General features: G+C 45.8%; 1 protein-coding gene across 2 annotated transcripts in view; it reads right to left on the reverse strand.

Moving 5' to 3' along the window:
* Positions 1 to 13,144, reverse strand: part of LOC146035898 (UAP56-interacting factor-like) — a 31,229-nt gene extending 18,085 nt beyond the window's left edge. Inside the window, exons 1-2 of one of the 2 annotated variants that reach the window (XM_083159597.1) lie at positions 12,834 to 13,144; positions 3,115 to 3,188 (exon numbers count right to left, since the gene is read on the reverse strand). In XM_083159597.1, coding sequence (XP_083015723.1) covers positions 3,115 to 3,169 — 55 coding nt within the window. In that variant the 5' untranslated portion in view covers positions 3,170 to 3,188; positions 12,834 to 13,144. The remainder of the gene's footprint in view (positions 1 to 3,114; positions 3,189 to 12,833) is intronic. The other variant, XM_083159596.1, reaches the window with a different exon arrangement.
* Positions 13,145 to 13,402: the final 258 nt, after the last annotated feature.

Genomic DNA, 13,402 nt, shown 5'->3' on the forward strand with positions numbered 1-13,402 from the left:
GGCATTTCCAAACCCACCCCCTCCCCACACTGAGGCATCCTCTCTCCGCTACCACCCCAACTGAGGCATCCTATCACCCGCCCACCTGGGCAGCGCAGGGTAGGTATCTGGTGTATGTGAGATCAGCGGCGGGGTCCCTGCGGCGGATGGGAGCTACTGGTTCAGAAACGTTTTTAGAAACGTTTAAAAATACCGGGTCCATGCCTTTTTTTTGCAGACTGAAAGCAGCATTAATGTGACCACCATGGCAGAAACAGATGATATATTTAAATATTTTAGGTACTTGTGTAGTTTCACGGCACAAGCATGGAGCCGTGCTACTTCCAGTTTGTATGCTCGGCAAACTATCAAAAATAAACTAAGTTAACTCAATGCCAACATGGATAGTTCATACCCCCACTATCCGTGTTGGCATGGAGTTGATTTTAGATAGCTCGGCGAGCGTAGCGAGCCACCGAGCCCGCAGCGTGGGCGAGCAAAGCGAGCCCCGCAAGGGGACTCAGACGCACGGCGCCATGAAACTACACAAGTACCATATTTTTTATTGTTTTTTTTATTATTTCATTTTATACTTTTTTTTTTTATAAACACACCATCAAATCCAGCTAATAAATGGTGCACGTGAAAGGCACTACTGTCCGGCTTTTTGCCGTCAGGTCAAAATCAGAGTGTTCGAAATAGCATTAACAGTGAGAGGCAGCCAGACTGCACAATGCACATCACTGCGACCTTTATTTATTTATTTACAGTTTCTTATATAGCGCAGCATATTCCGTTGCGCTTTACAATTGGAAACAACAGTGATTAAACAAACTGGGTAGATACAAACCGACATGGAGGTAGGAGGGCCCTGCTCGCAAGTTTACAATCTATAGGGATTTTCCTTATTCTAATGAATTAAGGGCCAAATGTACAGTTATAGCGTGTGAGAATCAGAAAGTGAGAGATTTTGGGAGAGTTTTCCCATTTTTTTAAAGCGGCAATCAGTTACATGGCAAAATCAACCTGGTTTTGCTGTGTAAATGATTGCCGCTTTAAAAAAATGGGAAAACTCTTCAAAAATCTCTCACTTTCTAAAACTCTCACCCTATTACAATTGGCCCTAAATGTCACTTCTTTCTATCCCCTAAGGACCTAATGATGATTTACACAAAGGAATTTGGAGTTCTGCGTTATACTGTATGTACTGCAACAACAATAATAATGATGATAGTCTCTTGAATGACAGATGGACTAGAAATTCATTCCACAAGATAAAAGCTTTTACAGAGTGTGGAACAATGTATCCAGCATTTCCTTTGGAAAATAATACTACACTTAGTGCATATTATATTGCTGAGAACTGATAAGAGGACGGGAGGCTGGGCCCTTACAATGAGTGCCTGTCACAGACATAGCCATGGCTGCTTTACTCATCAGCCGCTATCCTGATTGTCTTTGTTAAAGAATTGTGCTTCCCGTTCCCCCCTCACTCTCTAGCCCCCCCTCTTCTTTGGAACTAAATCGCTGCCTCAAGGGTGAATATAATCGGAGTCCTCTTATGAAGTACAGAGACGACCTAGATGCGGTCACTGGTTCTGGACAAGTTGCAATGCTAAGTGACATCAGAAACAATGCAGATCAACAATGCACCCAATACCCACATGCATCACTGTACTCTACATCTATCAGTAGTCAGAGCATACATCTGGGCTTCACAGGTACTGTATAACATACTGTAGCAGCCATATACTGTAGAGCAGATATCACAGTGGGGATTATACCGCCACTTATTTGGGGTCTGCACAGTTCGGCTGTTCCGTACCTAATCCTGTCATCTTTGCTGATGTCATTTCATGAGATTTCTTTGAGTCTTTGATGGGTTTAGATTAAAGGGACACTCTGCCCACACACATTTGTTGTATCAGTTGAATGTACCATACACTGGAAGCAGCAGCTCTACTTGATTATACCACTTTCACATCGCCGACACGTTTTAAAAACCGGTATTTTAAAACGGTAATTAAAACGGGTCAGAGCCTTAACATTGCCGCAGATTACCGTTTTAAATACCGGTTTATACCCCTTTCACATCGCACTTTTAAAATGGTAAATTGCCGTTTTTTTTCCCTTTTTAAAACGTTTAAGCCTGCACTGTGAATGCATAGCATTGTACACATTCACATTGCACAAAAAACGGCAAGGAACCGTGTAGGACTCTGCTTTTTACACGGTTCGAAATGCCAGTTAACTTTAAACGGTAAATCGGCTGTGGTGCATTCACAGTGCAGGCTTAAACGTTTTAAAAAGGGAAAAAAACGTCAATTTACCGTTTTAAAAGTGCGATGTGAAAGGGGTATGTTAGATTTTCACAGAATGACATGTAACAGCTGTCACTGATTCCATAATTAGCAAAGGAAGGATTGAACATACCAGGCCATGAAATGTAGACATTGGAAGGATTGAAGGTACCAGGCCATGAAATATAGACATTGCCATACAACCAGGCTGAGAGTGTAACTGTGCACACAGAACCCCTAACAATAATGCTACAAGTGCAGTGTGGCGTTGTATTCCCCTACACACACTGTAACTACAGATATAAAGCTTAGCAGTGGCAGAACTAGTTACCATGCTCTGGTACAAAGGATCAGCGATCAAGTCTGAATCAGGCCCCATGTATGGATGAACTGCCCGTGTGCAAATCAGTGTGCAAAAAGGTGGACAATGGGCCTTATTCTAGTTCACTCTTTCTGACAAAATCCTTCTTAGATGGACAAAACCATGCGCACTGCAGGTGGGGCAGATGTAACTTGTGCAGAGAGAATTCGATTTGGGTGGGGTTTTACTTCAAAGTGAGATCTATATTGCAGTGTAAAAATAAAGCAGCCAGTATTTACCCTGCACAGAAACAAAATAACCAACCCAAATGTAATTCTCTCTGCACATTTTACATCTGCCCCCCTGCAGTGCACATGGTTTTGTCCATCTAAGAAGGAATTTATCAGAAAGAGTGAACTAGAATAAGACCCAATATCTCCCTGGCAATGTAGAAAATTATGAACTTTACATAAAATTCAGGCTCGGAGTCCCTCTGCACGGCAAGGGAAGCTCATTTACATACGCACACTCCACCTTTTATTCCAATGATCTTGCTGCTTTGCGATTTCATCTCTACAGAATGAGGCATACCAGTGTACCATTGTATACTAAAAATAAAGCAAAAACAGGCATTTATAAATAATAAAAGATATGTTTATGGAAAACTATTCCAAAAATGTACATTGAAAGTGCATCTATTTCCAGGAGTAAGAAGACCTCCCAAAACACAAATAAATAAATCAATAAATCAATAAAATGGGTTTGCAATAAGTTTCTCAATGCACAAAAAGTATTATATTTACAAACAAAGTGAACATTATATTTTCACCAGAGGAGTCCATGCAAAGTTGCACGTGCTATTACCACTTGGGCCTTTATTCTGGTTCAGTCGCAGAGGCAAATTCCTTCTCAAATGGACAAAACCATGCACACTCCAGGGGGGGGGGGTTAGATTTCGGTGGGGTTTACTTCAAAGGGAGATCTATATTGCAGTGTAAAAATAAAGGAGTCAGTATTTTTCCTGCACAGAAACAAAATCGTATGTGCCTGATGTGTAGGACCCAATGCACAATCCCGGTTTGGTTGATGCTGTGGCTTGCAGCCAATCACATGAGAGCAAGGGGGATATCAGCAAGGCTCCCAGAATCCCAAATTGCCTTGAACAACTTGTCTATTCCCCATGATACACTCCAGAGTCAGCGGCCAAGGCTCCTAGGCTCAAGCTAATCCTTATTCCAGCGTTACCTGTGTCCATCTGCTGCTGTTACCTGCTACCTGGTTAACTCTCCACCTGCCAGTTTCTCTTCAAGCTATTACCATCTCCAGCATTCCACCTGAAGAAGTCTGTGCTCAGTCCAGGATATCCTTAGCAGAGGTCACCATTGGCTTCCAGGCCAAAGTGTACCATCGGTTCCCAGACATATTGTTTTCCCATCGAATCTAGTCAGTCAAATACAGCATAGGTTTCCAGACCGCTAACATCACTCCTGGCTCCAGGCCGAAGAACTCCATTATCAGTTCCCAGACCAATAGTCATTATCATTGGTTCCTTAACAGACAGTGCTCCCCATTGGCTCCCAGGCCAACATACCTCCCTGGCTCCCAGGCCAGATCCCTTCCTTGGATGCCAGACTGACCCCTGTTAAACACCAGTACTCAAGCTACCTGTCACCATTGGTTCCCAGTGCACAGCACAAAAAGTGTAGCCCGTTCTTCTTGTACTAGATCACATCACATCTAGTACAAAAAGTACGCTGCTTGCTTGCAGCAGCATTGGGTGTTGTATCAGTCGCCAGTGACGATGCACTGCTGCATGACTGGTACGGAAGTTGCATAACCAGTCTTAGCCACAAAAACAGCCATCATCTGCTTGGTCATGCTGCACTTATGTTTGAACTCTGTGTTGACAGATCTCAAAATGGAGTCCATTGGGTCGACTGTTTAGTCTTGCGGTTGAAACTGTAGTTTCAGGATTCATTGCCATGGATGATCTCCCAGACAGAGTTTGAGCAACCACTGTCAAACCTGGCCAGCATGTTGTGGCACCATGCCACCCGAGCCTCTTTTGGATCTCATGTGAGCTGGTGGCAACTGACATACAGAAATAGGAATAAAAGAACAGAGTTTTTGAAGGGGACCCTTGCGCCTGCCGCTGCCTATGATAAATAATCAGTAGTATGGCACACCACTCATACAAAGGTAAAGTTACAAGAACAAAGTTACTGACAATTCCTGGGCGCTGGCAGATTCTCTTTTTCCAAATTTTCTCAATTTACCCAAAAGAGAAATAGAAAACACAATAGTGTAGATCATTGAGGATTTCCTAGCCCTTGGCACAGTCAAGCATTATAGCAGGTCAGTGAGGATTTACTTAGCCAATCATTACAGGTCAGTGAGGATTTTCTAGACCGTGGCACATTCAAGCATTATAGTAGGTCAGTAAGGATTTTCCTAGCCCTTGGCACAGTCAAGCATTATAGCAGGTCAGTGAGGATTTACTTAGCGCAGGCACAGTCCACAATTATAGCACATACGGAAGAATTTCTTTGGCCCATCATTGCAACAGGTCAGTGAGAATCTCCTTAACCCTTGCACAGAGTCCAGCATTATGCAGCGGTAGTGGTTTAGTAAGGATTTCTGTAGACCTGCCAAAGTCCATCTCAGGGTTGGTTTCCTCAGAACGGACACAACACAGCCCTTTTACATAACAGCTGAATAAGCAATTGGGAGAAGAAAAAAAAAGATTGAAATTGCAACCGCAGCAGAATACCGTAATATGAATAAGGACTCTGGGGCAAATTCAGTTGTTTATTGTGCCCATAGTTCTGGTGTATAGTGACTGGGAGCAATTCCACTATATAATAACATGATAACATAGTTATTTAGGTTGGAAAAAAAAGACGTTAGTACATCGAGTTTAACCTATCTAATTGTCTATTAGACTAGCGAATAACTATGGCCCTTATTCTGATCGGTGCGGCCGGATCCAAATATGCGGCCAGGACCGTGCGTGCGAAACCCCGCCTTCCATACGGATCGGCAACTCTGTCCGTACGCGGTAAGAAGCTGGCCGAACGGACCGCACGTGTATTTTTCATGGAATACGCCTCCTCCATCTCAGGGAACCTCCCCCATCATTCGATGGTCGCAGACCATCGAATGCAGGACCGAGTGGTCCACCAGCTCCCACAACCTCAGACCACACGGACATTTTTCCGTGCAAAAGCAGAGATCTGGGCGGGCAGCTGACATCCGGCGATGTCATATGTCCGCCCCCTACACGTGCGTCACGGCCGCATTACCATACGTACGCCCAGCGTTTGCATGGGAACGCCCATGAAACGCGGGGCGTATGCATATGGTAATGAGCCCAAATAGCCCTTCACGCCCCTCTCCACCCCCTGTTCGGAGTGTTCACATTTCATGCGAAATTTGGCCGTACGCCCCGTTTGCACATGCGCAGAGACGCCTCTGCACATGCGCAGACACAAAACATCGGCGGTACGAACGCACGCGGATATTACCGCACCAACCAGAATAAGGGCCTATATCATTCCCTTTGTGTCCATAAATGCATCCAGTTTTATTTTAAACTCCTTTACTGTGTTTGCGGTTACCACATTTTCCGGCAAAGAGTTCCAGTACTTAACCGCTCTCACGGTGAAGATATCTCTTCTCAATTCCATATGGAATTTTGTCTCTTTAATTCTTAGTGCATGCCCACATGTACTAAGTACATTCTTGTTACTGAATAAGTAATCTCCAAGCTCCTTATGATCTCCCTCCTGTATTTGAACATACTAACCATATCACCTCTCTGTCTTCGTTTTTCAAGTGAATACATCAGGGTTGCCGACTTTATAATTCTCCTCTACGGGAGAAGCCCGGAGAGGAGAGATCCAGCAGCCGCTCAGGGGGTGGGGCCTAAGTGTGACATCACTAAGCCCCGCCCCCATGATGGCAAACTGCCGAATTCATGGATCTCCGTAGAGGGGGCGGGGCTAAAATGACATGTTTGTGTCATTTTAGCTCCGCCCCCTCCTCTGAGACCCGAGGATTGCAGCATTTTAATGACGCAATCCGGGGCGCAGGGGGGGGGGTCCCCCTGAATCCAGGAGGGTTTCCCACCCTTCCGGGGGGCCGGGAGGGGGTCCCGATTTTCGGGAGACTCCCGGCCATTCCGAGAGAGTCGGCAACCCTGGAATACATATTCAGCCTGGTTAGCCTATCTTTATATTCTATTCACTCAAGACCCCTTATTAATTTAGTTGCCCTTCTCTGATCCATTTCCAGTTCATTTATATCTTTTTTAGAGTGAGGCGCCCAGAACTGGACACAGTACTCTAAATGAGGCATTTGATACATTATTTTGTATTTTTATTTCCATTCTCAATGTTACAATGTTAATAAATAATGATGTCATTGCTCCCACTCCCCCTACTTGTTATTTTTGTTATTTATTTTATCTCTATTATGCCCCTTTCCCACTGCAGCCTTGAAACGGTATTTTGCCGATTTTTGAGGGCAAAATACCGTTTAAGGCTGCAGTGGGAAAGCGCCAGAGTTGAAATACCGTTTAAAGTTAAACGGTATTTCAACCCGTTTTCAGAGCAGGGTTTTAGCCGGTAATCTACCGTTTAAGAGGCAATGGGAATGCCTCTTAAACGGTTTTACCAGCAGATGCAGCGAGGATGGCTCATATTTGAGCCATCATCGCTGAATCTGTATACAGCAGCCGGGCTGAAAGATGCGCGGCTTTCAGTCCAGCTGTCTGCTCCCTCCCTTGCCACCCCCCCTCCCCGCCCGCAGCGTCATATACTCACCGCTGCTCACCGGCGCCGTCCCGCTGTCGCTCACCGGCGCCGTCCCGCTGTCGCTCACCGGCGCCGTCCCGCTGTCAATCACCGCCCGGCAGTCCTGCTCCACCCCTCCCGGCCTGCTCACCACGCCCCCCGCCACGGAGACCTGCTCGCCCCCCCCCCCCCCCCCCCCCGCGCTGAACACGGAGCCACTGGCACAGGCCAGCAATGTATATATTATTGGTACCACTGCACACCAATGATTATTTATCAGCCAGTAATATATACATTGCTGGCACAGGCCAGCAATGTATATATTATTGGTACCACTGCACACCAATGATTATTTATCAGCCAGTAATATATACATTGCTGGCACAGGCCAGCAATGTATATATTACTAGCACCACTGCACACCAATGCTGTAAAAACGTTTTGAAGAGCTAAAACGTTTTACCTGCAATGGGAATGGGACTTAAATGGCATTTCAAACTGTAATCTGCTGCAGTGGGAATGCTAAATACCATTTAAGATTACCTGTAACTTAAAACGGTTCTGCAGTGGACAAGCAGCATTATTGGTTTGTATCTTTTTTCGAAAATCAATAAACATAACAAGGTACACACACACACACATACCCACGGTAAAACCAAGTACACACTGGTAGATATACAGCATCTGCAGACGGGCAGCATGTTCTCCATACACACTAACCAATCTGTCGCGACTGACATCACAACTGGGTGGACACATTTGCATTGTACTGTCAATCACCGCCGGCTCCTATCGCGGCTGTATGGGCGGTCGATAGATCACACACAGACCGATGCACTGATATTAGATCAGAGGTATATAGATATAGATCTTTAGATTAGAGGTATATATCTGTGAACAACACCTAGCGAACAGGTCTGCGCCACCCCGCTGAACGCACGGCACATCCCCCGTTGCCAGCGCTGCCTACAGACGAGGGGATGTGTCAGAGAACAAATCCCCTTGTATGCGGCCGAATGGAAGAGAAATCGTTCGATGGTTGCCGACCATCGAATGATTTCTCTCCTCTTCGGAAATAAGTCAGTGAGAACTGACTTATTTCGGCTGGAGATGGCCGAAAGGGGACGGGTGTTAACATCTTGTGATGCCAACTGCCCGCCCCAAACAGGCATCAGTCAGCATTCGTTCCCAGGGGAACGTGCAGTGAGAACAAGGCCCCTGACACTGGCAATTATAGATTTATCCAGCCTGCTGGCTATTAATTGCTGGGGTGGTATCGATGCTCAGGGCCGGACATCGCTATGCCCCCACACACACAGTAATGTAGGGGAATATTCTAATACCTATTTTCGCAAGTGGGTCGCTCCCAGGATTTTGTACCCTGGTGCGACCCAGCTTACAAATGCTTTCCCATTAGAAGCCCGACCCAGCATAAAGCCAGGTGGGTGATGTCCACGGGAGGCGGGGCCGGGTGGCTATGGGAGATGAGAGCATCTCCCAGCTGCTGCTTTGTATTGCAGTGAACGGGGCCCAGGTCACATGGGCCTGGATTACCAGTTTCCACTGCCCCTGCTCCTGGGTCCAACCCCGGCATCTACAGGGGTTGGAGTCCATATTTTGCCTGGGGACTCGTTTCCAAGCGCATCAACCCGGGTTATTTCTGCTAATGGAAAAGGGGTATGAGCGATCTGCCTGGGGATTGCTACGTGTATAGGCTCCTTCAGCACCTGAAATGCTGATTCACTCATTGTCATCCCAATGTGACACATTGTATGTAGCAAGCCCAATATTTTAGAACTAAACACATGTATCTGTAAATAATATATCAGAGCTTTTCATCTCCCTGAAGATGACTTAATATATGCTCTAGTTACATGGAAACCTCATTAAACAGTAACACAATGAATACAAAATACCCCAGTGCAGACATGACATTACTTTCCCAGGGATTGCTTTGATCAGAAATGAAGGCATTCAATACAAGCATCGCCTTCGCTCGCACATAAGACAGGAAATAGTTCTGCATATTACTGATAACAGAGACACAACCTGAAGGAATGGACAATAACAATTATCTATTTGCTTTTTTTTTTTTTTTTTCAAATATGTATATTCTAAAAGTCGACACACAAAAAAGGTCAAAACGCTCTAGATCAACATGAGTTTTATGATCTTTTTGGTGTCTGTTAACAAATGTCAACATGAAAATTGTATAAGTGCTTTCAGGCTTTCTGAGCGATATTGTGGACAATATTGCCTAGTGTGTACACTCCTTGTCGTTAACGACCCCCTCCCTTGTCCAGTATGTCCGGACAAGGAAGGTGACCAGGACCTTTAGGTACCCATACCCTTATCTGATTTGGGACTATTTCACCCTGTCCCGAAAGATCGAGCCGAGAAATCAGACTATCGGATGTATTTGACATCCCCTCCATCATGTACATACAGTACCAGATTTATATGGATGAAAGTTGGTCTTGTGCAGGAGTGTCCAAACCGGTGCTTGCGATCTACCAACGGTCCACGTTTTCCAAATCACCTAGCTGGTGCACAGCTGTAGTCATTACCAACTGTCACATTTTCATACATGCTGCATTCATTCCTACTATAGATCCACAGGTTGCCTGAGGTACATGAACTGTTGATGGACCTTGAGGACAGGTTTGGCGGGTATGCAGTCATTAGATCTACAGTCTTAAGGTCGACGGTAAAAAAAAGTCGACATGATGTTTATTAAACTGAGCCGACATGTTCCGACAAGTGGTGTTTCATACCCTACCATCCACTACGATGTGGTGGTAGTGTATAATAGTGTGCCGAGTGCAGCAAGGAACTGTGCCCAAAGCATGGTGAGTGTAGCGAGCCATACGAGGGGACGCAGTACACTTAGACGGTGTACATATCAACCTATGTCGACATAGACACCAAAAAAACTCATGTGGACATTTTCCATGTCGACCTAGACATCTAATATACCATGGGGGTTATTCATATTCACCTGGAGGACCGATGCCGCACGTCTGCGCAGACAAAGGGTGGGTGCACCCGCTGCGAACATTCTGCTCGCTGGGGTGAGCGGGAGGCAGAGAAGAGCGGGGGGGCCCGGGCAGCCCCATCACCATATGCGTTCTCATGATAATGAGGCGGTGACGTGGGTGCGGGGGGCAGGCAGCTGACATCTCCGGATGCCAGCTACCTGCCCATATCCGTCCCAGCGTACACGCATATGGAATTGACTTGAAAGTCAGTACCTTCCACATCTTTCAGTGGTCGGCGACCATCGAAAGATATGGGAGGTTACCCACATCATACGAATGGATGTTTATACTAAACATCCATTCACAGCCTGTGCGGGCAAACATGCGCTGCGAGGGGTAGGCTGCCGGACATTCACCGGGTGGGGTTTGGTGGACTCACAAGGCTGCGAATTCGCAGCCTTGCGAATCACCCAGAATAACCCCCTATAACAGTTTGACCACCCTTTGTCTAGTGTATGACCAGTATTACCATACTATCCCACCTGTACAGTGCAATGGAATATGCTGCACTATATAAGAAACTGGAAATAAATGAATACCAGATCACTCATGAAATACACAGGTTCTGTGGTTGATTAAAACCAGATGAAATACAGACATCCAGCCACAGAACCTGTATAATTCATGAGTTTCCCGATTTAAAGGAGTAGTATGGTAAGCCTAGGTCTGAGCATCTCATCATTACAATTACGCAGAAGACCACGTGCAAGCCCATGGAGAGTTACCAGCCCTGGATAGTCTGGGATGACTCATATCTTGCTAAAAATAATGTCCCTCATTGTGACTGGGCACTGCCAAGAAGCGATCCTCATACTACTCATATAGTGACTGGCTGCACTATATATATAACCCCAGATATCAATAACATAGATTATGTCCAGGTGCTATGCTGCGGCTGTGAGTTACTTACCCTTTATTAATAGAACACCTACATAGTATGCAGCACTTACAGCGAATACTCAGTCATTTGCATTACTCTTTGTTTATTGGAGCTTACAGCCTAATTCTCTACCTCATGAAGAATAACACTGACATTAAACTTGTCAAAAGACAAAAAAACAGATCAGTATTTTGGGAACACCTGGGGGAAATCCTCACACAGAACATACAAACTCAACACACTGCCATGGTCAGAATCAAATTCATGGCTTCTAGCAACAATGTAACTATCTGAAGCTAAGTAAAGAACTGAAAATTCTGCAATTTGGTACCGCTGAGCATCTGGACAGCTGCTATATGGCATAAAGGACAAGCCGGTCCGACCTTCCCTGAATTACCCCACTGCTTAGATCTGGGTCCATTTACAATGCTGCTATGGGGGCATATTATGGATAGCTACGCTCTAGGCTCCAAGCACTGTGAGGCATCAATTATTTATTTATTATTAACAGTTTCTTATATATCGCATACAGATTCCGCATCGCTTTACAAAGCATAGTTATGGGCAAAAACACATAACGAATAGGGATGGCCATCAACGATTCGAAATCATCAATGGTTCATGGCCGATGTCGAATACTTTAGCCATCGATGGGGGAGAACCAGATGGTTTCCCTCCATCGATGTAACAGCAAAACGAAGTTTTGCTTTTTTTTTTTTAAGTGCCGGGACACGGAGCATAGCTCCACCCCCCGACACCCGCAAAGTCCCGCCCTCGTGTTTTGATTGGCCCACAGGTCAATCAAACAAACACAATGGATGACCATCGATATGTAAAAATATCGATGGTCATTCATAGCATAGTTTAGCACTATCGATGGCCAGTTGCAGAATTGCCATCGATGACAACCATCGATGGCCATCCCTAATAACGAATTACAGCACAAGGCAGTTTAGGACAAGTACATTGTTAATACGGATAGTTGCATCAGGGAAAAGGACACTAAAGTAATCATCAGGGTGGCAGAGGTTTATATATTCTAAAGGTGCCCATACACGTACCAATTACCCGGTACTTTTTGTGCTAAAATAGTATCGCATCGCATGCACAACAATGCTATTTTAGCAGAAAAAGTACCGGGTAATCAGTATGTGTATGGGCACCTTTAGAAATAATATACTTGCCTACCTGACCCTCTCCATGTGGGACACAATGCTCTGTTTCTAGACTTCCCTGGTTATGTATGAATGATTGCCATCACCTGTTTTAAACAGGTTAATTGATAAGAAAGGTGTGTCACCACAGGTGCTGACAATCATAAATTAAGAGGAAAGTCCAGGAAGAGAGCATTTTGTCCCTCCTGGAGAGGGTCATGTTGGGAGGTATGCACTTGTACCCTCCCCAACATGCCCCTTCCCCAGACCACAACTGTATAAGAGGCGCTGCCACCATGGGGATCGGAGGCTTTCGATTATGGCATGACAGTGACTGATCATAACCGTCCTGCACAGCATGGGGACAGAGTGCACGGCGCTGACCTACCCAAGGACATGTCAATCTTCTTACTGGCCGGCTGCTGGAGCTCTGCGTTCGCCTGGTCCACGTCCATGGCCTCTGTGAGCTCCGGGGGAGGAGAGGAAGCTCTGCAGCCGAAGCCCGAGCTCTGTCCGCCCTCTCCTGGCTGGCGTGTCAGGCGCATGTCCCCGGCCACAGCCATGTACGGAGGCTGCCTGCCATATAGGGACATGGCCCGGGCAGAGCACGGGCTGAGAGCTGGCCGCCTGCTGTGAGCAGAGGACACCCACATACACTCACTGGGTCTGGGCCACTTACAACTTGCTGACCTGTCCTACGGGGTTACAGTTACTCAGGGTGCTATCAACGGCCGCTAGAGGGCGCAATAAAACATTTCACTTTGAAAACTGTATTTTTTGTTTTGAGCCCGACAACCTGGGTGGGGTAAATCAGTTGTCGAGCTACAAGTACCACTGGGATATCTTGTCAGTGACACTCGATATTGGGTTATAAAGCTGAAGACACGCTTGACAATATTTTACATTATTTTGCCAATTCTGGCGTCAAAATCTAATGATGTCTGGCAAGTATGCTCA

The sequence above is a fragment of the Crinia signifera genome, chromosome 9, assembly GCF_055691185.1.
Source record: "Crinia signifera chromosome 9, ASM5569118v1, whole genome shotgun sequence".
In the NCBI taxonomy this organism is placed as follows: Eukaryota; Metazoa; Chordata; class Amphibia; order Anura; family Myobatrachidae; genus Crinia; species Crinia signifera.